The sequence below is a fragment of the Salvia hispanica genome, unplaced genomic scaffold (assembly GCF_023119035.1).
Source record: "Salvia hispanica cultivar TCC Black 2014 unplaced genomic scaffold, UniMelb_Shisp_WGS_1.0 HiC_scaffold_30, whole genome shotgun sequence".
Lineage (NCBI taxonomy): Eukaryota > Viridiplantae > Streptophyta > Magnoliopsida > Lamiales > Lamiaceae > Salvia > Salvia hispanica.
This window is the reverse complement of record NW_025952025.1, coordinates 72,552-98,169: the sequence shown is the minus strand read 5'-3', so window position 1 is coordinate 98,169 and position 25,618 is coordinate 72,552. Positions and strand designations below refer to the sequence as shown.

At 35.2% G+C, this 25,618-nt stretch overlaps 4 protein-coding genes across 4 annotated transcripts; 3 read left to right on the top strand and 1 right to left on the bottom strand.

The window, feature by feature from the left end:
- The first annotated feature begins 6,112 nt into the window (after nt 1–6,112).
- Nucleotides 6,113–7,443, top strand: LOC125198849 (pectin acetylesterase 7-like). Its single transcript, XM_048097100.1, has 6 exons — nt 6,113–6,221; nt 6,312–6,394; nt 6,481–6,607; nt 6,710–6,789; nt 6,889–6,966; nt 7,315–7,443. Exons 1-6 carry the CDS (start codon nt 6,113–6,115, stop codon nt 7,441–7,443), a joined length of 606 nt encoding a protein of 201 aa, XP_047953057.1.
- An 80-nt stretch (nt 7,444–7,523) lies between these two features.
- LOC125198851 (pectin acetylesterase 4-like) lies at nt 7,524–8,555 on the top strand. Its single transcript, XM_048097102.1, has 6 exons — nt 7,524–7,578; nt 7,664–7,717; nt 7,812–7,889; nt 8,007–8,112; nt 8,195–8,340; nt 8,432–8,555. The coding sequence occupies exons 2-6, from the start codon at nt 7,703–7,705 to the stop codon at nt 8,522–8,524; spliced, it is 438 nt and encodes a 145-aa protein (XP_047953059.1). The 5' UTR covers nt 7,524–7,578; nt 7,664–7,702; the 3' UTR covers nt 8,525–8,555.
- Nucleotides 8,556–18,631: 10,076 nt separating this feature from the next.
- LOC125198850 (protein C2-DOMAIN ABA-RELATED 4-like) lies at nt 18,632–20,693 on the top strand. The gene is made up of 3 exons (XM_048097101.1): nt 18,632–18,805; nt 19,513–19,608; nt 20,194–20,693. Exons 1-3 carry the CDS (start codon nt 18,695–18,697, stop codon nt 20,494–20,496), a joined length of 510 nt encoding a protein of 169 aa, XP_047953058.1. The 5' UTR covers nt 18,632–18,694; the 3' UTR covers nt 20,497–20,693.
- Nucleotides 20,694–22,914: 2,221 nt separating this feature from the next.
- Nucleotides 22,915–25,219, bottom strand: LOC125198853 (threonine synthase, chloroplastic-like). Its single transcript, XM_048097103.1, has 2 exons — nt 23,654–25,219; nt 22,915–23,138 (listed from the first exon to the last, which is right to left on the bottom strand). Exon 1 carries the CDS (start codon nt 25,217–25,219, stop codon nt 23,660–23,662), a length of 1,560 nt encoding a protein of 519 aa, XP_047953060.1. The 3' UTR covers nt 22,915–23,138; nt 23,654–23,659.
- Between the last annotated feature and the right edge of the window lie 399 nt (nt 25,220–25,618).

Below are 25,618 nucleotides of genomic sequence, written 5' to 3'. Positions count from 1 at the left end.
TTTTGTGGATTCAATTATGCTAATGACAGAGATAAGAGGAAGTCAACAACCCCCTATGTATTTTGTGTGTAGGTCTTGCATAAGTTGGAAATCACATTGACTTTCCCCCCGATCAGTATTTATCGAGCAAAGAAAGAGGTTTTTGGTTAAAATTTCGCTAAAGTTTGTGAAATCCTCTCTGTGTTGTTCTCGATTCTAAATTGCTATTGGTTATGAAAAAACCCTTTTCATGATAGAACAAACATATAGATGAAAAGGTTTCTTTAAATTAGGGATATTGTAGAAAAAGGTGAAGTGTTTCTTCAAAAGAAATCGATAAAAACCCGGTGACATGGGGACTAAGCCCTTTTTAAAAAAACTCCTTTTAAAAAAAATTTTTGCATTTGGTCGGGTGGTTGCTTTCCCGGGGAAAGACCTCGCCACCTTATGGTGGAAAAGGGTGGTAGGTGGTAGGCATGAAGTCCTTTAGACTAATGGTGTCCCCCCTCGGGTGTCTGGGCACGAAACTCCCAGTGTTTGGACTTAGTCCTTTTGTGAGTTTTGCCTTGTAGGCTATGATGAGAATCCAGCCCCAACACTTGATTGGTTTCCCGAATAAAAGTAAAGGTGGAGTATGTTGGATATTTGATGGACTCTTTTTGGGGTGTGATTTTTTTAAGTGGATTTTTTTTTGGGGGTTTGACCCCAATGACTTACCCCCCCCGAACCCCACTGTCCTCTCTTTGGATGATTGTTTCGCGTTGGATGTAGGGTTGAGAGTGTTATGTGTGTGTTGGCTTGTTGAGCCGTTTCACTTTAAACATCTCTTTTCCCCTTTTTTGTCCCCGAGAATTTCTCAAATATTTATTTATTACTACAATAGCAAGAAACTTTTATACTAGTAAAGAATATTTATTTCATAAATATATGATTATTGGTTATGGACCGAGGAGGGAGTATGTACTATTAAATCCTAGAGTTGCACAAACGCACAAGATCGTCAGCCATCATGCCAATGTAATAGTCGTATAGAACGCAAGCGTGTCGTGAAGTAGCTTCGTCTGCGAATCTTTGGATGCAACCCGAATCAAGAGACGCGTAAATCTTGCAGCAATCATCGGATACGTGCCTCTCAATCAAGTAGCAAAAGGCTAATAAAACATCGTCGAAGCAATCGGGAATTGTCCTTAACTTTTGATAGCATGGATCATTATATGGTTCCGACGACATTGCGATTGTTGCTACACCAATCACTAGGAAACTAATGAGCATCATCCTATTCGATATACACATCATGATGGTTTTATTTTTGTATGTAATTAAAAATATTTTTATTTTGATGTTTTTCTATTTATATATGGGGTGTGTGTAGAGGCTCCTTACAGTTCATTTAGTGTAAAACACATCACAAATCACAGCCCTTGGATCATTAGATTGGATGGTTGTGATTAGTTACATTATCATACTAAAAATCTACATTATTAGGCGAGTTACATTATTAGACTAGAAATGTACATTGTAAGACTAAAACTGTACATTATTAAACTAAAATGCTACATTATTATCCGAGCTACATTATTAGTCTAAAATTCTACATCATTAGATGACACGTGGCATTAATCTAACCGTTAGATCATAAGATCCAATGGACTGCAAGTGTTTTGAGTTTTAGATAAGTTCATTTTATCATAGTATACAATATATGAATATGTGTAGAGGCTGTTACAATTCAATTTAATGATATCAATTGTAACATATGTATGTGACCAATTCAAAACGTTTCCGACCTTTTAAAATGAATAAAGATAATGTTTCATTCACCACAACTTCATTGTAACTTCTTTTCACAACACAATTTTAGCTAAAACTACTTAGCTATTACATACTTAATTCAATATGTACAAAATCTCTAAATTATTTGAAGAACGCATTGTGTTTTTTGTTATTATACATACTTAATTCAATATGTATAATGACAAAAAAATTGAAAAATGTCAGAGATTTATGTCTTGTGTTTGGCGTATAGCAATGACGTGATTTAATAATAAAGTGAATTTATTTCACAGATTTAGGTCTGATCGACTGGTAACCTATTCATACTTGATAGATTCATTTGGGGAAAAAAAATCCAAAACCTAATTGCATGCACTCCCCTCGACTTTTATGTATTTGCAACTTTACCCAAATCTTTTTCAAATTTCTTTTATGCATTATAATTCAAATTTATTCTAGGAATTGTGGGCCATATAATTAAACTATTAATGGGGTGTGTACGTACCCCATTAATGCTTACCTTCTTCCTAGTTGTTTCTTTGCGTCTAATTTAATTAGATTGTCTATGTTGATTAATTCGTCACCGGCCCGTCAATGATTTTGAACCAAAATAGCTGGAGTCACTATTTTTTCATAGCTTAAGATATTTTGTACACATATTATAACTGATTTTGATTTCCATAATTTCTTAAAAACACACAAATATATTTACTTTATTTACTACAATAGCAAGAAACTTTTATACTAGTAAAGAATATTTATTTCATAAATATATGATTATTGGTTATGGACCGAGGAGGGAGTATGTACTATTAAACCCTAGAGTTGCACACACGCACAAGTACGTCAGCCTGCCGGCCAATGTAATTGTCGTATATAAAGCAAGTGTGTCGTGAAGTAGCTTCGTCTGCGAATCTTTGGATGCAACCCGAATCAAGAGACGCATAAATCTTGCAGCAATCATCGGATACGTGCCTCTCAATCAAGTAGCAAAAGGCTAATAAAACATCGTCGAAGCAATCGGGAATTGTCCTTAACTTTTGATAGCATGGATCATTATATGGTTCCGACGACATTGCAATTGTTGCTACACCAATGACTAGGAAACTAATGAGCATCATCCTATTCCATATACACATCATGATGGTTATATTTTTGTATGTAAAAATATTTTTATTTGATAAGTTGAGTACACTATATGAATATAAATGTATAGAGGCTGTTACAATTCAATTTAATGATATCAATTGTAACATAGGTATGTGACCAATTCAAAACGTTTCCGACCTTTTAAAATGAATAAAGATAATGTTTCATTCACCACAACTTCATTGTATCTTCTTTTCATAACACAATTTTAAACCAAAGCAAATCCTCGCGCAACTAAACTACTTAGCTACAAATCTCTAAGAATTGGAAGAAGTAACACTAATGCATGTTTCTTCTCATATTCAATTTATGATTTTATTTATTGTACGTTTTTGTTCCTTTTAGCCGGCTTGAACTTTGTACTGATGATTGCTCACCACTTGTTGTGATTCGAGCCTTTTGTTCAATAAAAAAAAGTCGTTTCATGGGTTACTTTTGTAAAAAAGTAGATTTTTACAACAAAAATTCTGCCAAAACTAGAATTCATGAAACTGGCTCGGAAGATGGAACCGCCATAAACCGGCGATTTTAACCTGAACCGGAATGGCTGATTTTCGATTCGAAACTTAAACCGCCAAATCCTTGATGAACCGGAAAGAAACAACTAGGAAGAGCTACAAACTTAATTTATTTGGAGCTCATAATTTTCAATCATAACCAACACATCATGGTTTTATTATTATCTAATAAAGTCTAAACTAGTCATAACCGAAAAGAAACAACTAGGAGAGGACAAACAATGCAACACCCCCTTTTTCGCTATTATATTCCACGTATATCGGAATCATGCTATTGATTATTGAATATCTAAACTAATCAAATTATTTGGTAAGTAGTGTAATTATAGCTTGAATCTATAACAGAGGGTACACAATTCCAAAAAATGATTTATAATTATTAAATACTATTATTCTATTTTTGTAAATTAAGTTCAAAAGCAATTTCTGAATGCAGTTGCAATTTTGTAAATTTACTTTTATTGAGTGTAGTTACCTAATTTTCCATAACACACAATTCAGTAAGCAAGAGTGGTAAGGTGCAACGCAGCCGAATTGTGACATAATTTGAAAAGGTAAGGGGTAAAATGCAAATACATAAAAGTTGAGGGGCGCATGCAATTAGGTTTTGGGTCTTATTGATTTCCCAAAATGAATCTCTGAATAATGCACAGCTCACACCTAAACTTGCCAAATAAATTCACTTTATTATTGCAGCCATACTGATACAAGATTACTTTTATATCGGGTTACGATTGCAGTTGCAGTGAACAAAACACGGAATTCGATCGTGAGAAGAGAGTTCTGAGCGTGATGGCGATCGTGAGGCGTTAGGGAACTAGGGTTTCTCGTGAAAACCCTGGTCGTGCGAGAAGGAGAAAAATAATAAATTCGTTTATTAGATTTCTTGGTTCAATTAGAAAGTAACAACTTTATTATACTCTCCATCCATGAAAATAATCATAGTAGGGTGAAATGTGTTTTGGTGCAAAATTCATAAAGTAAAAAAAATAGAGACAAAAAGCGATTAAAGTATGGTTAACAAAATATGGAACTCGCATTATTAAATAGAATAATGTCTACAATAATAGATAGTAAAAGTTAATTTTGATGAATAAACATATACTCCACTATGTTAATAAAAATTTCAATTGTCAAATAATAAAGAAAATTGAACAACAAGTAAAAATTTAAAAGTGAGGGGTAAAGTTGCAAATACATAAATTCTAGAGGGTGCATGCAATTGGGTTTTGGGTGTTTTCAATTTCCCAAAGTGAGTGTACCAAGAATGAAATAGCTCAGACCTAAATAAATCCATGAAATAAATTCACTTTAATATATTAGCACGTCATGCACAGCACATTAATTACATTCGAACGGTCAGACATAAATATAGGACGATTTTCATACATTTTATTATGCATATAGTTAAGCTAAAAATTATACCATGACTCTAAAACTTAGTATTATATTTATTCGTACATACATGAATCAACATTAAAATGTTAGTATGATGTTAATATGAAATTAAATGTATATTATAGTACTATACAAATATTAAATTTTAGGAGATACTAATAAATAAAAGAAGACATAATATATCATCATTAATAAATTTTAGTAATAACAAATGGGGTAAATTGTCGTAAAATTAAGTTTGGTCAATCCCACAACTTAAAAAAATAGTCGGTTAATATTATAATTTTAATATTTTTTTCTATTATCCCATGGCAAAAATTATCACCGTGCTACACATCTGAGTAAAAATCAAAGACGTGGCTGACTAGGTGCATTAAACAAGCATTTTAAACGTAGTATCTTTTGTATGCGACACTATACATAATTTATCCGAAATCCCAAATTATGGGATAACTGATAAAAATACTATCAAAGTTATATTATAATCGGCCATCTTTAATGGAAGTGCGGGATTGACCATAAATTGAGCGAAAAAGAACAAATTTATATATTAACAAATACTAAGTTAAATATCGAAAAGTGGACAACAATGCTTGACCAACGGGTCACAGCACAGTTGGTAGCGCGGAGTTGTGGTGACCTTGAGGTCACGGGTTCAAATCCTGCCACTCGCTGGAAGACTTTCGGCCTTAATTCGCAAGTTCGGTCGAGCAGAATTAGTCGGATTTCGCCAAAAGGCGAGTTCAGTACACCTGTGGTTAACCAAAAAAAAATGAAATGTTTGATATAAAAGAGAATTAGTATAGTTAGAATTAGAAAGTGAAACCCCATCACATGACGCCACATCTCATTTAGCTTTTTTTGAAAAAAAAGTTATTATAGCAATATTAGGTATTTGAATTTATTAGGTGTGGGTTTGTGACTAAATTTTTATTCTATAAGAGTGGAGTCTCTAGATGCATAACACCACCACCAACACATATCTCGATCACATTAATCTCCCTTTCTCTCTCTCTCTTTCACTTGTGCTGCAAAAAATCAAAATTTGTTGGCTTTAGTTCTTTTGAAGACTTTAAAGGTTTCAATTTTTCAATTTAAAAATCTATGATGAATTCATACTTAGTTTGTGGCCTTACATTCGAAGTTTTATTTTTTGAAAAATCTCCAATTTGTGTGCATAATTTTTTAAAAGTCCTTTTGGTAAAAGTCTCATTTAAGTTTTTTTTTAGTTTTTCAATTTGAACAAAATCTCATTTACAATTAATTTCACTACTCTCTCTCTCTAGATGTTCAAGATGCATTGTATGATCATTGCCTGTTTACTAGCCGTAGCTGCTCATCTCGTGAGCAGCTACGAGCTCGTTCCGTTCACCAAAGTTGCCTTCGCAACCGAAAGGAGAGCAGGTGGCTTATATTACACAACATGTCATCTTATTTTTTTTTTCACAATAATTTTCATTAATCATTTATTCATATATAATTATTCCGTTTCAGTTTGTATGGACGGGTCACCGGGCGGCTACCATCACTCGGCCGGATCAGGAGATGGAGCCAGAAATTGGCTCCTCTATCTCATGGTAATTATAATTTGAAACCTAATTTATTTATTTTACTATATATAATACATTTTTTTTATCATTTCTCATTAATTTCCTCTATATAGGGAGGAGGATGGTGTGCAGACATTGCTACATGCCAAAGCTACTTCAATATAACTAAAGGGAGTAGCAGATTCAGCCGATTCGAAAATTTCACAGGGATTCTTAGCCCAGACAAACACATAAACCCCGGTAATTATAAATTTTTTAATTAATTAACCCTAAACCCTAGAAATTAATTCATTATGATACAAATTATCACTATTTACATTAATAGTGTATATTATTTTTCAGATTTCTACAACTGGAACCGAATTTACGTGGTCTACTGTGACCAGTCGTCCTTTCTCGGAGACAGTGAAGTCGATGGCCCAGTAAGTTAATTAATTCCTAAATAATTGAAATTGATTTCTTTATTTTTTAAAAATATATATATAGTGTGAATTAATTCATGTTGTATTTAGGAGCACAAGGTTCAGTTCAGAGGGTCCAAGATATTTGATGCTGTCGTGGAGGACCTTTTGGTCAAAGGAATGGCAATTGGAAAAAATGTAATTAATTCATTTAAATGATTTTAAAATAGTGCAATATCATTTGAAAATTAAGTAATAGTGTATTTTACATGGGTGCGATCATATCATAACTCATATTTATGTGATAACCTAATAACCCTATCATTTTATAGGTCAAAAGTATTATTTTTACTAAAAATGATATTTATACACGATAAAATGATATTTTTTCAGCATGCATAAAATGATACTTTTATTCCATAAAATGATATTCTGTTCCATAAAATGATATTTTTCGTCCATAAAATAAGGGTTATTAGGTTATCACCATAAATATGGGTTATGATATGATCACATCCCGTATTTTACATATATATTTATGTGTAGGTAATTCTTTCGGGCAGATCCGCGGGGGGCCTAGCGACCATCCTTCATTGTGACGGCTTTCGAGCGTGTCTCCCCATTGCCTGCGGGGTGAAATGCCTTTCGGATGCTGGATTTTTCATCCGAGCGTAAGAATTCCAATTTATACACTAGTTGTTTTATTTTTTTTTCATTTTATAGATTTTCTTGTGTTTATTTTTTTGTAGTGAGAATGTCCCTCACGCGGACTATAGAGAGCAATTTTTTGCCTCGACCATCACCCTCCATGTATGTATATTATGTCACTTTTTACAATAACTTGTGATATTTTTCTTTATTGAAATCAACATTAATTCATAATCTTGTATTACAGAAAATATCCAGATTTTTGCCCGCTACATGCACAAAAAGAATGGATCCGAATTTGGTAATTAGTGACATCATATTATTAGTATTAATTAAAAAACAAAATGAAAATTTGTTATTTACTACTAATATATTTTACAAAAAAAACTTTGTAGTGTCTCTTTCCAGAAAATATAGTCGGAGATGTTCGAACTCCACTATTTATACTGAATAGTGCATTTGATTATTACCAGGTACGCTATAATATTTTTTTACATTTGACAAACATTTTACAATTATTCATTAAACTACAAATTACAATAGAGTTCTGATTAATTAGTTTTACAAATGGTATTTTTTAATTTTTTTAGGTTCGAAACCGTTTGGTTCCTGAATCGTCTCCCGATTGGGAACGATGGAAAATGTGTTCGAACGATCTGAGCTTTTGTACGGCTTCTGATAAACAGTTGATAACTGGTATATATAACATCCAACTTGACTTGCTTTTATTAATGTTAATATTAGCATTAATTGAGATTAATTTAAGTAATGGAAACAGATTTTGGTGATGCATTTTTCAAAGGCGTTAGAGAAATCCTCAAAAATCCTTCAGGAGGCATGTTTATAGATGCATGCTATGCTCATTCAGTATCAAATGATGAGCACTATTGGTCACCCAATTCCACTGTAAAATTGGGAAATTTGGTGAGTTTTTTCTTGTACAAATTAATGTCAATTGTTTAAAAATCTTTTTTTATTAATATTTAGAAGATAATTAATTTATTTATATTTGCAGACCATATTGGAGGCCTTTGCTAACTGGTATTTCGATAGAGATTCAGTCACATTGGTTACTTCTTCCAAATTTTTTGAGATTTGTACTTATTGAAGTATGTAATAGCTAGTTTTAGTTGTGCGAGATTGTTTAAAAATGGTGTTACGAAAAGAAGATACAAAAAAAATATTAATGAATGTATGTATGAAACATTATAGTACTATATATACATTATTGTAATTAAAAGGTCGGAACGTTATAGTATATATGTTTCAATTGATATCATTAAATTGAATTGTAACAGCCTCTCTATAGTATAAAAAGAAATTAATTGTCACCACAACCCCATCTTTCAAATAGAAAAACAACAAAATTTGAACATACAAATATAAAACCATCATAATGTGTACTATATCGAATAGGATGATGCTAATTAGTTTCATAGTGATTGGTGTAGCAACAATTGCAATGTCGTCGGAACCATATGATGATCCATGCTATCAACAGTTGAGAACAATTCCTAATTGCTTCAATTCGGTTTTAGATGCTTTTTGCTACTTGGACGAGAGGCACGTATCCGATGATTGCTGCAAGATTTATGCGTCTCTTGATTCGGGTTGCATCCATAGATTCGCAGACGAAGCTACTTCACGACACGCTTGCGTTCTATACGATTATTACATTGGCATGATGGCTGACGATCTTGTGCGTTTGTGCAACTCTAGGATTTAATAGTACATACTCCCTCCTCGGTCCATAACCAATAATCATATATTTATGAAATAAATATTCTTTACTAGTATAAAAGTTTCTTGCTATTGTAGTAATAAATAAATATTTATGTGTTTTTCAGAAATTATGGAAATCAAAATCAGTTATAATATGTGTACAAAAATATCTTAAGCTATGAAAAAATAGTGACTCCACCTATTATGGTTCATAATCATTGACGAGCCAGTGACAAATCAACATTTAATAGAACCGGAACCGGCGCTTTCTAACCATAGGCGCGTCTAAATTAGCAGCAAAGAAACGACTAGGAAGAAGGCAAACTTAATTTTTTGGAGCTCATAATTTTCATTTATAACCATGATAACACAACACCCCTTTTTTGCTATTAAACCTCGTAATTGAGATTTCATGAAATTAGCCGTTTTTTGGGCTTTGGGCGTTTTATTTTATCAACAATGGTGTTAGCAAATCAGGTATATTTATTGGTACATTACAATTACAATGTGCATTTGTTGTGTGGCATTCTTTCATTAATTGATTTATATAAATGCAATTAAAGCTAGCCAAAATGTGCAAGGAGCGTTGAATGTTGATGCATGATTGATTTGGTTATAAGAGGTTGTTGAGGGGCAAAAATGTTATTTCACTATCATCCAAATTTTATTTTAATTTCTTATTTTTTCTATTTTCCTTTTCAATTTTTTAGTTTTTCAGCCTTGTATAAGTAACGGGGAAACTGTTTTTAGGCAAGAGTTTTTTTTTTTTTACTATAATTCTCACTTGCTTCGATTATTCTCGAATGACATTGGCCTCTCATATAATAGTATTATTAATTATACAATAAAAATCCAAATTAATTATAAGTGGGGAGGGTATGTTAATTAAACCATAAAATAATACAAACAATTGTAGTATTCATACAATTAGTACAAAATGCCACATTTATTCATACATTGAAAGGAAATAGGAAAACTCAAGAACCAAATTACACTAATTTGGCTCTGAACCTCCTTGAACACAACATAGAAACAAACACACACAAATATACATACATATGTTGATGCATATCAACATATGTATGTATCCCATGATTCTATTTGATGACCTCTTAGCCGACCGTGGGAGTTACAACGACGAAGCCACGCGGATCGACAAATACCCTCACACGGGTGCAAAGGAATGGCCCTCCCCCAAACTTAAATAATTGCTAGTCCTCGAGCAATGAAGAAAAAGAACTAAAAGAAGACTTGGATTTAAAGGGGTTTAGACATCATCATTGTTTCAAAGAGTATGGAATACAAGAGCATATCAAAATACAAATTCTATAAAGTCAAGCCGTCGAATGCACTTTTACTACTAACTCGTATATCACCTTGGATTCATGCTTCTCTCAAGATATGTGTATGTGTATCTCACTCTCAAAAGTGTATGTATAGAAATAATACTCTCAAATCAAAATACAAGTAGTGTTTAAAATATCTTAAGCTATGAAAATTAAATAATAAAGATATAAGACAAAACAAATACAAATCAAATCATCCAATGTTTGACATCTACATTGGTATACTGTTCAAACAACATATATATTAAAAGAAACCTTGACCTCACAGTTAAAAGTCTGTCTCAAATAGTCCACTACATGACTTTGTAACACTAGGCTAAATATATGACGTCCTTCAATCACTTTGAGACATTTCATGTTGGAATATGGAGGAGGAGTTTGCTTCAAGGATCCAACTTTGGTTAGGAGAATCTGTCAATCAATTTCAAACAACCATTACCATATAGGAGTATATACATACATATAGTAGTATGAGGAGATGGAGAAATGTACCTCTATAGTGTTCAAACTTAATGAAACTGAGGTTGCATTCCGTAATTGGTGAAGCATACTAAGAAAGTTGGTATGATTGTCACAGTGTATACTCTCATAAATGTCTAAGTAGACTTGTTCCAACATCGGGAGATTCACCCTTGCGCATTCCCAAGCTTTAGGAGCCTCGTATCTAAATGAGGTTAACAACGGAGCAGAAATCTCTTTGGCTGAAAAGGAATATGTTTTGTCGCTGATTTGATTGATTTCAAGAGCTCTAAGCTTTGGAGCGTTTATAACAAGGCCTTTCCAGTAATGATTGGTGAGAGTCAGAGTAAGCTTCTCCAGCTGCGGGAGGCCGGAAAAGGGGTCCCTCGTATGGTGATAATCGTCGAAGATGAAAAGGATGTTGTGAAGATGAATGGTTTTCAAATTTGGTAAAGAGAGGCGTCCGGGTACGATAACCGTGCCGTACCAATCCCTGAGCTCGAGCTCCCGCAGCGTCTGGCAGGTGAGAAACGCTGCGGGAAGCCTGAGATCGAGGCCGCTGAGCTCTAAGCTTTTGAACGCCGTGATTGATGGCGTAGAGCACCCATTCCTCCATGAATTCTCTGTTAACATAGCCCGGATTGTCGTATGAGAGGTGGAAGCCGCGGACGGCGGCTGTGGGGTCACGGTGAAAGAGGAATTGGGAGACACGTTGGCACTGAGGGAGGATTTTGGGTCGTAACTCGATAGAGTTACAGCGGAAGCCGCTGGGGACGTGGAAGTGGAAGCGGAGGCCGGTGAGTGAACGCCACACGTTTTTCCATCTATGGGAGAGAATCATGGTTTCAACGGCTTCATATATGTCGATTTTATCCAAGATGAGTAGAAGAATATCATCAGGGAGTTGGCTCATTCGGTCTTCCTCCATTGCTCCAAAATCTACTGTTTTAGGTTATATGTGATTTTACTCTAAACAATAGAGGCGGATATATATTTATAGAGTGGATTTTGAACCTAAATTTCATAATAAGGAAAATAGAAGATTTTGACAAAATAATGGAGAGAGTGGAATAATAAGGAAAATAGACATAATTATAATTAGACATAATTCATAATAAGGAAAATAGAAGATTTTGACTTAAATTTCCTATATACTCCCTCAGTCCCAAGATAAGTGACTTACTTCTTTCGGGCATGGTATATAAGGAATGGTATTTAAATAAGTTAAAGTGGAGAGAGTAAAGTATGAGATAGGAAAAAGTAGAGGAGAGAAGCGAGAATAAAGTAGGCGGAGAATAGAGTAAGAGAGATGACTTTTTGCTAAAAATGGAAATAGGTCACTTATAGTGGGATACTCCAAAAAGTAGTACAAGTCATTTATCTTGGGACGGATGGAGTAATTACGAGATCACCTAATTAAGGAAAATAGTAGATTTTGACTCGGCTCATTTTCTCTTCCTCCATTGCTCGAAAATCTACTAATAGAATTATTACTAGTAGATCACCTAAATGTGCAAGGATTGCTGGTGCATGATGGATTTGACTATAAGAGGTTGTTGTTGAGGGGGGAAATTGTCATTTCACTATCATCCAAATTTTATTTTAATTTCTTATTTTTTCTATTTTCCTTTTCAATTTTTTAGTTTTTCAGCCTTGTATAAGTAACAGGGAAACTGTTTTTACGCAAGAGTTTTTTTTTTTACTATAATTCTCACTTGCTTCGATCATTCTTGAAAGACATTAGCATGTCATATAATAGTAGTATTGATTATACAATAAAAATCCAAATTAATTTTAAGTGGGGAGGGTTAGAGGGTATGTTAATTAAACCCTAAAATAAAACAAACAATTGTAACATTCATACAATTAGTACAAAATGCCACATTTATTCATACATTGAAAGGAAATAGGAAAACTCAAGATCCAAATTACACTAATTTGGCTCTGAACCTCCTAGAACACAACATAGAAACAAACACACACAAATATACATACATATGTTGATACATCATACATATCAACATATGTATGTATCCCATTATTCCATTTGATGACCTCTTAGCCGACCGTGGGAGTTACAACGACGAAGCCACGTGGATCGACAAATACCCTCACACGGGTGCAAAGGAATGGCCCGACAACGGGTTGGGTTATTGGCACAATGATGGCAGTCACCGATGAGTTCTCTTCCTCAATTATGCCCACGGCCTTAAAGCCCAGAGTCCCCACCAGCTCCGGCCACGAACTCTTTCCTATACATACATACGTACGCACCCGTGAAATGAGTTTTTTTTATTAGACAAAAGGCTCGAACCACAACAAGTGGTGAGAAATCGTCAGTACAAAGTTCAAGCCAGCTAAAAAGAACAAAAACGTACAATAAAAAATAAATTGAATATGAGAAGCAACATGCATTAGTGTTATTGCATATAGTATATTTACCTTGACAAATAAAACTCATTGCAATTGATTGGAGATGATATAGAAATATTGGTTTGTGTGGTTTCTATTGTTATCATAAAAGGGGTATTTATAGCGTAAATGCAATGACATTGTGCATGCAAAACGTGCATTGTCTTATTTCTCTAGCCTCTCAATAGTTATCTTCATTTTGTGGTCTTTACATTTATGTGTTCAAAATAAATTCATTTTAAATATCTAGATTTTTCTTACATTATCCAAAACGCTCAAGCCAAAAATATGTCAAGCTAGAAGTATAAAAACAACTTAGAATATAAACAATTACAAAAAACAATAAAACAGAAGCAAACGAGCAAATGTCCTCCTCCACCATCGAAGAGTATCGATATCTCAATGGCTTCAACAAAAAAAAAAATGAAGTTCTAAAAATATGTTAAAACAAATTGTTGTGTTGTCTACTCGTACATAAAACACGCACCACGTATTTATTGGACGTTGTCTATCTAAACATAAAAGCGGTCTAACAACTATAGATTAAAAAAATGCATAAAAATAAAAAACTAAGAAAAAAGTTTTTTTTAAAAAACACAAATTTAACGTTTGATTTAAAACATGTTGGATTATCAAATATAATATATTTCTACTCAATTATTGAATTATTTTCGTACACATAAAAACATTATCAAGTTGTGGGTCTCATGCATTTGAATTTTTTTTTTTTAATGATCAGCAATTATACGTGCAAAACGTTTTTCTTTTGTCAAGATAAGATAGATGGTGTAGGACCACATCAAGATAAGGGTAGTACTAGTTACATAATGGAGTAGTATTGCTTTATTTATTTGACCTTTCTAAATTTGCATTATATTACAAATTTGTAAATTTATTTGTTGATACATTATTTTTCATATTTGCAAGTTGCAACCCCTTTTTTAGGGCATTATCTACAAATGAAATTTTGTAATTTCCCTATTCTATTCAAAATAAAATACACTTGTACTTATGTAGGTTCACATAAATAGTGGTCCTATTTCATTAAAAATAAAATAAACATGTTTTTATGTAGATTCACATAAATAGTGATGTATTTCTTTCAAAATAAAATTAAAAAGTTGGTGGTCCTAGCCTCCTTGGTTCACATGCTTATATTAGTGATCAATTGGTATTAATATATTAAAATAATACTACTTGCATAAAAACAAGCAAATTACCTTTTTTGTATTAAAAACAACACCATTTTAACAATAAGTCCGATTTGCAATATTGACACTTTCGACAAACACGTCGGGTTAAATTTTGAAAAAATAATTTTGGGGAACCTTGGAAAAGCTAATTTTGTGTAGGTAGATTCAAGAAAGTGTAAAAGATCGATTTTATCTCATTGTTTAGAACAATTATTTATAAATATTTCACCATCTATAGGTAATTATCATTTAATTCACCATCATTTATTTTTTAGAATAAAATGTCCAGCAAAAGATCTTCAACATGACAACCAAAATTACACGTCGGTTACTCAATCAGCACTTAACTTCGATTGTCACATCGATATTCTGATCAACGGATCTTTTTGCAGGACATAATTTTATTCCCGAACATGAAACGATGAACACTAAATAATAAACGATTGAACATTTTTTGGTAAACGTCACAAACGATGGGACAAAATCGATTATTACAATAGTTATATATCTATATCCAATTTCAATTTAATTGTCAAGACTTATTAGGCTCCACTACTATGTATAAAAACAATTATTTGCACTTCCCCAACTATTCTTGGAATATTCCTTTTATGGAAAAACCATAATTACTTATCGTGACGTTCACCAAACCATACTACGACTATTTAGTTTAGTTTTTGTTTCTAAATTTTGATATTTTGTCGATTATTGTGTTGCTTCCATTTATTTGATTATTGATATGTTATCAACGACTTTAGTAGTACTTTATTTCAATGTTTGGTACCAATAAGCCTCGGCGGATTTATTTATTGAGAATCAATATATTGGAGGGATAATTATTTGTTGAATTTTCATTAAATAATTTTATCAACCCATTAATAAATTAACTAATAAGTACATACAATCAAACTAATACCTCTTTACCCTCTATAAAGTTATTAAATAATTCATTCAAAATTCAGTTGAAAATTGAGGGGTATTACATGTTTTATTCCTTCTCAAACACACGAACTGCTCATTGTACGTTTTCTGCCCGAGTTATGTTCGACGAAATGTCAAACAGAATCTACCCTTTACAAATTACAACAAATTATTCCTTACATTCCTAAATCGGTTCAGTTCAATGAAAATTTCATCTTTTCCAAAGTTTCGACTGTCAATCTTTTGTTATGGGTTTTGGTTTTCATTTTTCATGCCCACCATATGTTCGACGAAAAGCATTAAATCAATTGCACTTTTCTTTTCGACCTCAAAAAATTGTTATATTTTCATCTGGGCCGATACATTATTCGGCCCAATATTAATTGGGCCGAGCAAAGACAATTAATTACTACAATTGGGCCGGACCATTACTTATATTTCCAAAAGAAATTGGATAGCTAATTACCTAATTTACATAAATTAAGAGATTGATAATGTTTAATAATTAAGTATGTTCATGCAAGCACGTATCCATATAAGTTATAACTATTTCGTTACTTCATGTGTTGTTGTTTATACCAATTTGTCAAATACTAATAAGCTAGAAGAAAAAAAAATAAAAACAAAAAAAGAGTATCATTTTTACTTAAAAATGATTGTGTTATTTTTATGATAGCAGCAAACACAAACCTATCTTTCATTTTTTATGGTTGTATAATTATTTACCAAAGTTTATAATTTGATTGTATTATTTTTATGATTGCGGCAAACACATACCTATCTTTCATTTTTTGAGAATAATTGCATTCCTATCTTTTTCTTAGAAATAATTGTATTCCTATCTTGAAAAACTATTCATTCGTGAATCATGTGTGACCACTTAAAGTAGTAGCAAGAATAACACCAAATCGTTTGAAATATTCAAACATGGTTGCATAATAAATTAGGTAGACATTCATTGAATATTGAAAAAAATGCATCATGGTGGGGCCCAAAGCTCCATCACTTTTACTCACACTAATATCCACATTCTTAACAACATCAGAAAATAAATTGACCAAGTACTAGTTTAGTAGTTTTTTCTTACCAATTTTTCCACAATTTGTTGCACTTATTTTACTAATCTTTCTTCCTTTCTGGTCTTCTTTGAATGATCTTTCTTTCCTTTTTTTGAAAAAAAAATTGGCATTAGAAATTTAGAATAGTATTCTCTTCCTATATGGAGTAGTATGTTATACTCCAAATAATTCTGATTTTTTCCACAAGATTCCAATATGACTCGACCAATGAAATATTCAATTACAAACTCAACTACTCTTACTAAAAGTTATTGTACCTTGAAATGTCAGCCAATAACATATGCGGATAGGGGTGCGTTAAAATGACAACACTTAAAATGACACTGTGACACCACACTAGACTGCAATATTATATATGCTATACTGCAATAGTATAAACGCTAGACAGCAATCTACAATAATCTATAGATTGCAGTCTAGCGTATTGGATATTGCAGGCCGCATCACCTTGCAGTCTAGAGTATTGGATATTGCAGTCTAGAGTATTGGATGTTGCAGTCCACGTAAAATTTCCCTTGCAGATTTTTTTTATTGTCACATAGCAGTTGATTATTCGTCCACGTGTACAAATGATTGGCTAGGAATGTAGTATGCTGTTATTTTAAGATGGGTTGTCATTTTAACACATCCCTATGCAGATATGCCTCACATTTTTAGTATTTTTTTAAAAAAATCAAGCAACGATATATACATACAATTATACTTTCTCTCTTACTAGGAACATCTTTTTTCTCTATTAATAATTAATATATTAAATTATTTTTTTCTCTACTTAAACCCACAAAAGTCAAAACAATAGTATCTCGTAAAAAAGTACTATCACCCAACAAATGTGACATCTTAATCGAAAATGAGAAAACTCTAGACAATAGTACTCTTAAATTAAATAAGTACTATATTCTAGACAATAGACATAATTAATATGATTCAATGCTTGAAAATAACATGACTAAACATCACTACCGTGAAAGGCCAAAACACCTATTTGGCTTTAGCCTTTACCCCACATAACAAACAATTTGTCTAATATAGCTGGATTTTAGCATACAACTTTTCTTAGATTTTTGCAAGAATATGTGGTCTTGCTTCACTTATATAAAATAAAAAAGCATCATCATACCTACGGAATATATAATATTTTCTTTCTTTATTAGTACTTTTCCCCAGCAATTTTCATTTAATAATTCCACCTAAATTAATTGGCAATACTTGTTTTCTATTTTATTTTTAAAAAAAAAAAAAATTGGTAAAGGATTTATCTATTTTACTTTAATACCCTTTGACGCGTTAGTCTTATATCTACAGTTTCAAATTTATTAATTAATTATATTTATCATATAAAAATCTACGGTTGATCAAAATATACATATTTATCTAATACTCCATCCGTCCCGAGCAATTCGGGTCACTTTAACCTAAAGTACTAGATTTTAAGGCGATTGTAAATTTAAAAGTAGGTTGAAAAAGTTAATAAAACGATGGGTCCTACTCTTTATACTCCCTCCGTCCTACATAATTTTACCCACTTCGACCTTAAGATTCTGCTTTAAGAATTTAATGGAAAGTGAAATAAAAAAGCTGATGGTAGAGATGGGGTCCTACTTTTTAAAGTATTATTTTTATAATAAAATGTGAGTAGAGAATGAGCTATAGTGAAATTTATGTGGGACGGAGGGAGTATATTAGATTTATAATAAAATGTGAGTAGGAATGAGTTAGTGGAACATGGGATCCACTACCATAAATGGTAAAAGTGAAATGAGATAAATTATGTGGGACAGACTGAAATAGAAAATTGGGATGAATTATCTGGAACGGATGGAGTAAATAATTAAATATACACAGATCAAATAGTGTTTTTATAAGTTAAAACACGTGTAATTTTATTTTCAAATTACTACTATTGTTTTACATAATTAAAAAAGTGGAGAAACCCATAAATTAGGTTGGTGATTGACATATCAAAAGGATAATTAGTAATAATATAAAAAAAAAAGTTAATTAAAATAAAAACAAAAAGTTGACAAAGACTACACATTTCAAAGTCGTCTGTTTTCACAATAAAATCCCAAAACAGTATACCAGATGCATCCAAACTCATAAACTAATCACTTCGGCGGCTGCTGCTTCTCTGTCAAGAATCAAAATGGATAACCTTATGGGGCTGCTGAGGATTAAAGTGAAGAGAGGCATAAATCTTGCTGTTCGCGATGTCTGCAGCAGTGATCCTTATGTTGTAGTCAAGATGGCCAAGCAGGTCTCTTTGCTCTGTTTTTGTGAAATTGGTTGCCTTTCTGATTCTGGGCTCGCCGCAAATTTTCATCTTTTTCACTTTTTTTGCCTTTTTTTGTTGATCAAGAGGCGTTTTTGGGGGGTTTTCAAGGGTTTATGAAGCAAGAAATGAATGAGTTGACTTTTGTTGCTGCTGAAATTGCTTTTTGGTTTGAGCTGTTGACTAATTTCATGTTTTTTTTTCCTTTTATCTTCTGCTGAAATTGGCCATAGATGGATTAGGATTTTTGTTTCTGTGGGGATTTATGATTGAGCTGCCTGGTTTTTTTGTTTCTGAGCTTTGACTGAAGTTGAATCATTTTTTTTCTATTTTTGAAGTTGAGAATTGATAAATTAGGAATTTTTTTCATGTTAATTTGATATTAAGATGGCTGCATTTTATGTTATGGTTGTTGATTTCAACTGGTTGAAGGTGTTGTGTATTGTTTGTGAAGAATATTTGAACAGCTTCTGTGATTAGTTGCCATTGCTCTTTTGAAGGCTTGCGGAGTTCGTATGCATATCTCTCTCGTTGCGTTGTGTGTGTGTTCGTGGAACACGAGATGTAACTTTGTAGCAATAAGGATATGTATGTGTAAATGCTTGTGTTCGAGTATTGATTGTGTAGATTGTTGTTGCTTTCGGGTTTAGCTATGGTGTCGAATCTTGTTCTGATAGATGGTTTTGCTGCAGAAGTTGAAGACTCGTGTCGTGAAAAAGGATGTCAACCCTGAGTGGAATGAGGATTTGACACTTTCCATTGCGGATTATAATCTTCCAATCCATTTGGTGAGTTCACTTTGATTGGCCTTGATCATTTTCATTTTTTGTTTTTGAGCAAGATCGTCTCTGTCGTTTCACGTTTGATGGGAAGTAAATAGGACTAGGTGTCGTATATTGCCCTTGTTTGGAATTTGGTGAAATGGAAGTTGTGCCACATTCTGCATATCGTTGGATGTGCACTCGTCTTCGTTTGATAGGAAGCATGGACTAGTTGTCGTATATTTCCCTTGTTTGGGACTTGGTGAAATGGAAGTTGTACTACATTCTGCATGTTGTTCGATACTTGGATGTGCACTTGTCCTATTTATCTATTCCCGTGTCTTGCCTTCCGATCTTCCCAGAAATCTGTTTTTGTTACATAAAACAATTTGACAGTTTTACATAATCAAACTCGGGTTAATCACTTCAAACTCTTCGATCCCTTGGAAATTGGAATTATGCTTCGTTTCTTGATATCGATAGCTTGTCTCGGTCGAAGGAAGCAATCTTAATTCAAAAGATTGAATTGCCAAGAATTATTAGCATTCATTTTGTAGATAGCCCTTCTCTATTCTTTGTGCTTATACGATCTCTCTCTTCTTAATTCAACAGACTGTGTACGACCACGACACGTTCAGCCTGGACGACAGGATGGGGGACGCGGAGTTTGACATAAAACCCTTCATAGAAGCCGTGAAAATGAGACTCGAGGGGCTCCCGGACGGCACCATCATCACGAAGGTGCCTGCCTCGAGGACAAACTGCCTGTCGGAGGAGAGCTCCGTGGTGTGGAAAGACGGGAAGGTGGTGCAGGATCTTTGCCTCCGGCTGAGAAACGTCGAGTGCGGCGAAGTGGAGATTCAGCTGCAGTGGATCAATGTCCCTGGCTCCAGAGGTTTGAATATGGCTTACTAAACATGGCTTGTTTATGTGCAATAAATATTGCTAAGTTTGTGAGGTTTGTATATTATATTTAGTGGGAAAATTATTGAGAGGCATATGATCTTAATTAGCATTGCTGCTAAATTTGTAAGTTAAAAAGCCTATGATCTTTAATGTAATATTAAAATTCTTGTATTGTTCAATAGTAAGTTTGGTGCTTGTTGTGTTCATTTTTAGTGAGGTGTTTAATTCACATTTGTTTTCCACCAAGTACGGTTTTTAGAATTCCTCCGACCCACGGATTTTAGGGTTCAACAATTAATCGATATTTCACGATCAAGGGTATAATACTATTTGCAGTAGCGGATATCATTGGACCCGAAAAAGATACTACTACCAGTTTAATAGTACTATGTAGTGTTGTTTTAAAGTTAAGTAGATAATAGGTATAATAAAATATAGAGATTGATGTTTTCATTCTAGGAAACGTGTCATTTTTTCGTGGGACGTTGTGAGAAACAAGTTGCTTTCAATGGGACGAAGGGAGTATTGTTCGTCTTCAAATTATATGAAGTGAATTTTTCCAAATTCAATTTGATATTACTAGGTTTTTCCTTATTAGGATTAGAGATTGATACCTCCTTAAAATCTCAATAAACATTCTATTGGAGCATATAACACAAAGTTTTACCACTTTTATACCATCTTACCTTGGAACATAAAAACCACTTTCCACTTACATCAAACACACACACTCACACACATTTTATGATCAAACACAAATGAAACACACACACACACAAGGGGTAATGCATCTTGTTAATTCCAAATTGCCAAGAATTTGAAATTGAGCCCTTTATTTTGTTTGCAAAGAAAAAACTTTTCTAGCATTTTGGTGAGTGTGGGATTTTGCACTTTTGAGGGAGTTTCATGGCGAGGTTCGGGTCGATCCCAAGAGAAGGCAGCACCTTGGAGTTCTTGTAGGAGCATAAACACTTCATGTCCGCGTGCGAGAGGGAAGAGCAGCAGGCGGCTGAGGGCGGGGGCGGGTTAGGGGCCGTGGCCGAGGGCTTGCAGTCCGTGAACCCGGCCACGGTCATGTTGCATATGGTCTGGGCATTGGCCCCTCCAAGAATCACTAGAATCACACTCACTATTGCTATCTTTTTGTATGATGACTCCATTTTTTCTCTTCTTGTGTTGGAAATGTATGGTGTGTATGTGTATATATATATAGACACAATGTGGGGACTGGTGTGTCACGGATTGTTGTGCTCGTGAGTTTTGGGAGTGCTTTTTTAGGTAGTGAAATTTGGTGTTTTGATTCAGAGTTCTTGTCGTTGAATGCACAAACTTTGATTCGATTATCTTAGTGTGGATTACATGAAACGGCGACGTTCCGTTTCATTAAAAATTACTCCCTCCGTGGATCGCAATAATAGAGGCATTTCAATTTGCGCACTCATTTTGAAAAAATAATTATAAATAGTTAAAATGGAGAAAAAGTATAGTAAGAGAGAGAATATCGTAGATACAACTCTTCTCTACATTATTCTCTCTCTTACACTCTCTCTCCGCTTTAACTATCTAATATATCATTTTTTTCAAAATGACTGCAGAAAATGAAATGCCTCTACCGTGGAACGGAAGAAATACTCTTCTTTAGTAAGAATTCATCCAAAATTTGTGCATTTGCAGCAATTAAACCTTGAATTTATAAACATTACTCAGGTTTGAGGTGCTTATTCAACGATTAGTTTTGCTTGTCCAAGCAATTGGTTTGCGTAAATTGAAACGAAGAGTGAACCATCGTTCCGGGCCTAATCCTAACCAGAATTGCGCCGTTCCAATACCTACAGTTTGGCTCAAATCTAGGAAAAAACTGGGAGAAACTGCCACTTTTGAACAAGAATCGGAATCGCCAAGGCACTTCACGAGCCGACAGAGTTTTCTACTGTCGAATTAGTGCACATGAAACAGAGCACATCATGAAACAGAGTTGATCTTCTATATGAAGACTACAAACCAGACAGATTACTGACCAACATCAGCTGCAACTCAACATACAATGCAGTGAGACGAAACCACGGATTGGAGTCGTGGATTCATCTCACTGCTTGTAGTACAGATCCTTCAATATATACACAGCAAAGCATTCACAGTAAATCAGCTGCAATTCAACACAATCGCGTGATAATGAAGTGAGACGAAGCAACCGATTAAGTAAAAGCGATACAGTGCATACAAACACATAAAGAAAATGCAGGATTGGTGATTAATCCCTATTTGTGACTAATGAACCCTAATTTCAGGTGTGTGCATCATACATCAAGACATACACAAGTTTTTGCCTAAAACAAGCAGATAATAATGAAATCTTCAAGATATTAACAATTGGAAACAAACCAAGATATTCTAGCATTCCCTACTACCATACCTTAAACCAACTGATGGATTCCAAAATATGGTTTATTTAGATACACAAACATATTTCATCGAAACTCATACAACGATACACCTCCATAAAACAAAAATCCATATTCGGACACAGCTAACCTTCTCGAAATCCAGCAAAACTCAACATTAACTTTCTAATCGGACATAATCAAGAACTCTCGAAAAACAGAGCAATAACAGAGAAACTCAAACAGCAGCAACAACTCCCACAAGCTAACCTGCATAGTTTGTGAGTGAGACATAAAAGCAGGAGCCAAAAAATCCATACGATGCTACACCTCCATACGATGATACACCTTCATAAAACAAAAATCCATCTACGCACACAGCTAACCTTCGCAAATCCAGCAAAACTCAACATAATTTTCTAATCGCACATAATCAAGAACTCTCGAAAAACAGAGCAATAACAGAGAAACTCAAACAGCAGCAACAACTCCCACAAGCTAACCTGCATAGTTTTCGAGTGAGGCATAAAAGCAGGAGCGAAAAAACAAAGCTTTCGTTGAACCAGATATGCTAGCCTTCCCTACTACCATACCTTAAACCAACAGATGGATTCCAAAATGTAGTATTTATTTAGATACACATTCAAATTTCATCGATACTCATACGATGCTACACCTCCATAAAACGAAAATCCAGCAAAACTCAACGTTAACATCCTAATCGTACATAATCAAGAACTGTCGAAAATAAATAAATAACAGAGAGAGCAAAAAAACTCAATCACCTCCTCTCAACGCAACTTCGAATCCTTGCTCAGCAGATACTTCTTCAGCACATCCATCACCGAGCCAAAATCCGCCTTCACCTGCGTGGGAGGGTTAGCGAACCGGCAAGCCATGTCCTTGATCTCCCCGGAGTGATAATCCACCTTCGACTGCGTGAACTTCAGCCCGTGCGCAGTGCTCACCACCACCGTCCTGTCGTTCGGCCCGATGATCCCACTGTTCCTCAGCTTGAACAGGGCCGTCAGCGCCACGCCCGTGTGGGGGCAGATGAACATCCCGGTCGAATCCGCCTGCGCCATCGCGTCCATCAGCTCCTCCTCGGTCGCCTCCTCCACAATGCCGTTGCAGTTCTGCAACGCGTACACCGCCCTGTCGATGGAGACGGGATCCCCAATCTGAATCGCGGAGGCGAACGTCGTCCCCGCCTTCACCGCCTTGAAATCCTTCCACCCTGATTTGTAGTGAAGGTAAAGCGGATTCGCATTCGCCGCCTGTGCGCAAACGAGGCGAGGGATTTTATCAACGAGCCCTAATTCCTTGCACATGTGGAAACCCTTGTAGAATGCGTAAATGTTGCCGAGATTTCCGCCGGGAACGATCACCCAATCGGGAACCTGCCAGTCAAATTGCTGCAAAATCTCAATCGCGGCGGTTTTCTGCCCTTCCAATCTCAAGCTATTGAGAGAATTAGCGAGATATATCGGCAATTCGGAGGTGACTTCGCGAATTAGCTGCATACATCCATCGAAATCGGTGTCGATGCTCAATACAAAAGCCCCATTTGCAATTGGCTGGACTAATTGAGCTAGGGATATCCGATTTGCCGGGAGAAACACGATTGATGGAATTCCGGCGGAGGCGCAGTAGGCGGAGAGGGCGGCGGAGGTGTCTCCGGTGGAAGCGCAGCCGACGCCGACGAGAGGGCGGTTCATTTTCCGGAGGCGATTGACCTGGCTGACTAACACAGTCATGCCTAGGTCTTTGAAGCTGCCGGTGTGGCTGATTCCGCAGTGCTTCACCCACAAATCCTTCATGCCTAGGAACTGTTTGCCGAAACGCTCGGCCCAGAAGAGGTTGGAATTGCCCTCAAACGCGCTGACGATGTCGTCGGAGTCGATTTCGGGGAGGACCCACTCCTTCTTGGACCAGACGCCGGAGCCGTAGGGCCAGGTGGTCTTGCCGACGCGGGAGTCGAAGAGGGAGCGCCAGTAGGCGCCGTCGAAGCGCCTGAGCGCGTCGAGGTCGTGGCGGACGTCGAGGAGGGCGCCGGAGCGGCTGCGGTAGACGATCTCGTCGAGGGAGTAGGACTCGGTGGAGGAGGGGGCGGCGTTGAAGGGGACGTACTTGGCGGAGAAGTTGTGGGAGGAGGTGTGGCGGCGGGCCTCGTCGCGGATGTTCTCGTCGCAGGGGCGGCGGGGTTTTGGTGTGGCGGCGGCGGCGAGGGTCGGGGGAGGTGGCGGTGGCGCGGATGGAGAGGGGGGAGTAGGAGGTGGGGCGGGAGGCGGGGACGGGGAGAGGGGTGGGGAGGAGAGGAAGGAGGATCTGAGGATGGGAGGAGCCGCCATTGTGGAGAGTGTGAGAAGACAGGTGAGAGGTTCGAATGGAGGAGGTGAATTGATTTGGGATGTGATTGTAATTAAGGGATTTAGGTCTGTTTAAGGATTACTTATCCTAATCTAGTAACTTTGGTTTTGTTTGGACAGCTATCACTTATTTGGACACCTATTTTCTCATTTTTTTAGTTTTATAATACGGGGTAATTACAATTTAAATCAAATTATAAATGTTTCATACTAGCTAAAAAGATTTTACACAATTAAAATAAAGTTGGATCGTTTAATTGAAATCGATTTAAAATATAAAATTGAAAAAAAAGGTCACATATGCATTTTTTATATTTAAGTATGCAACTCTTTGATGTTTGCAGAAATTGACGCCATCACATGCCTAATGAGACATTTTAC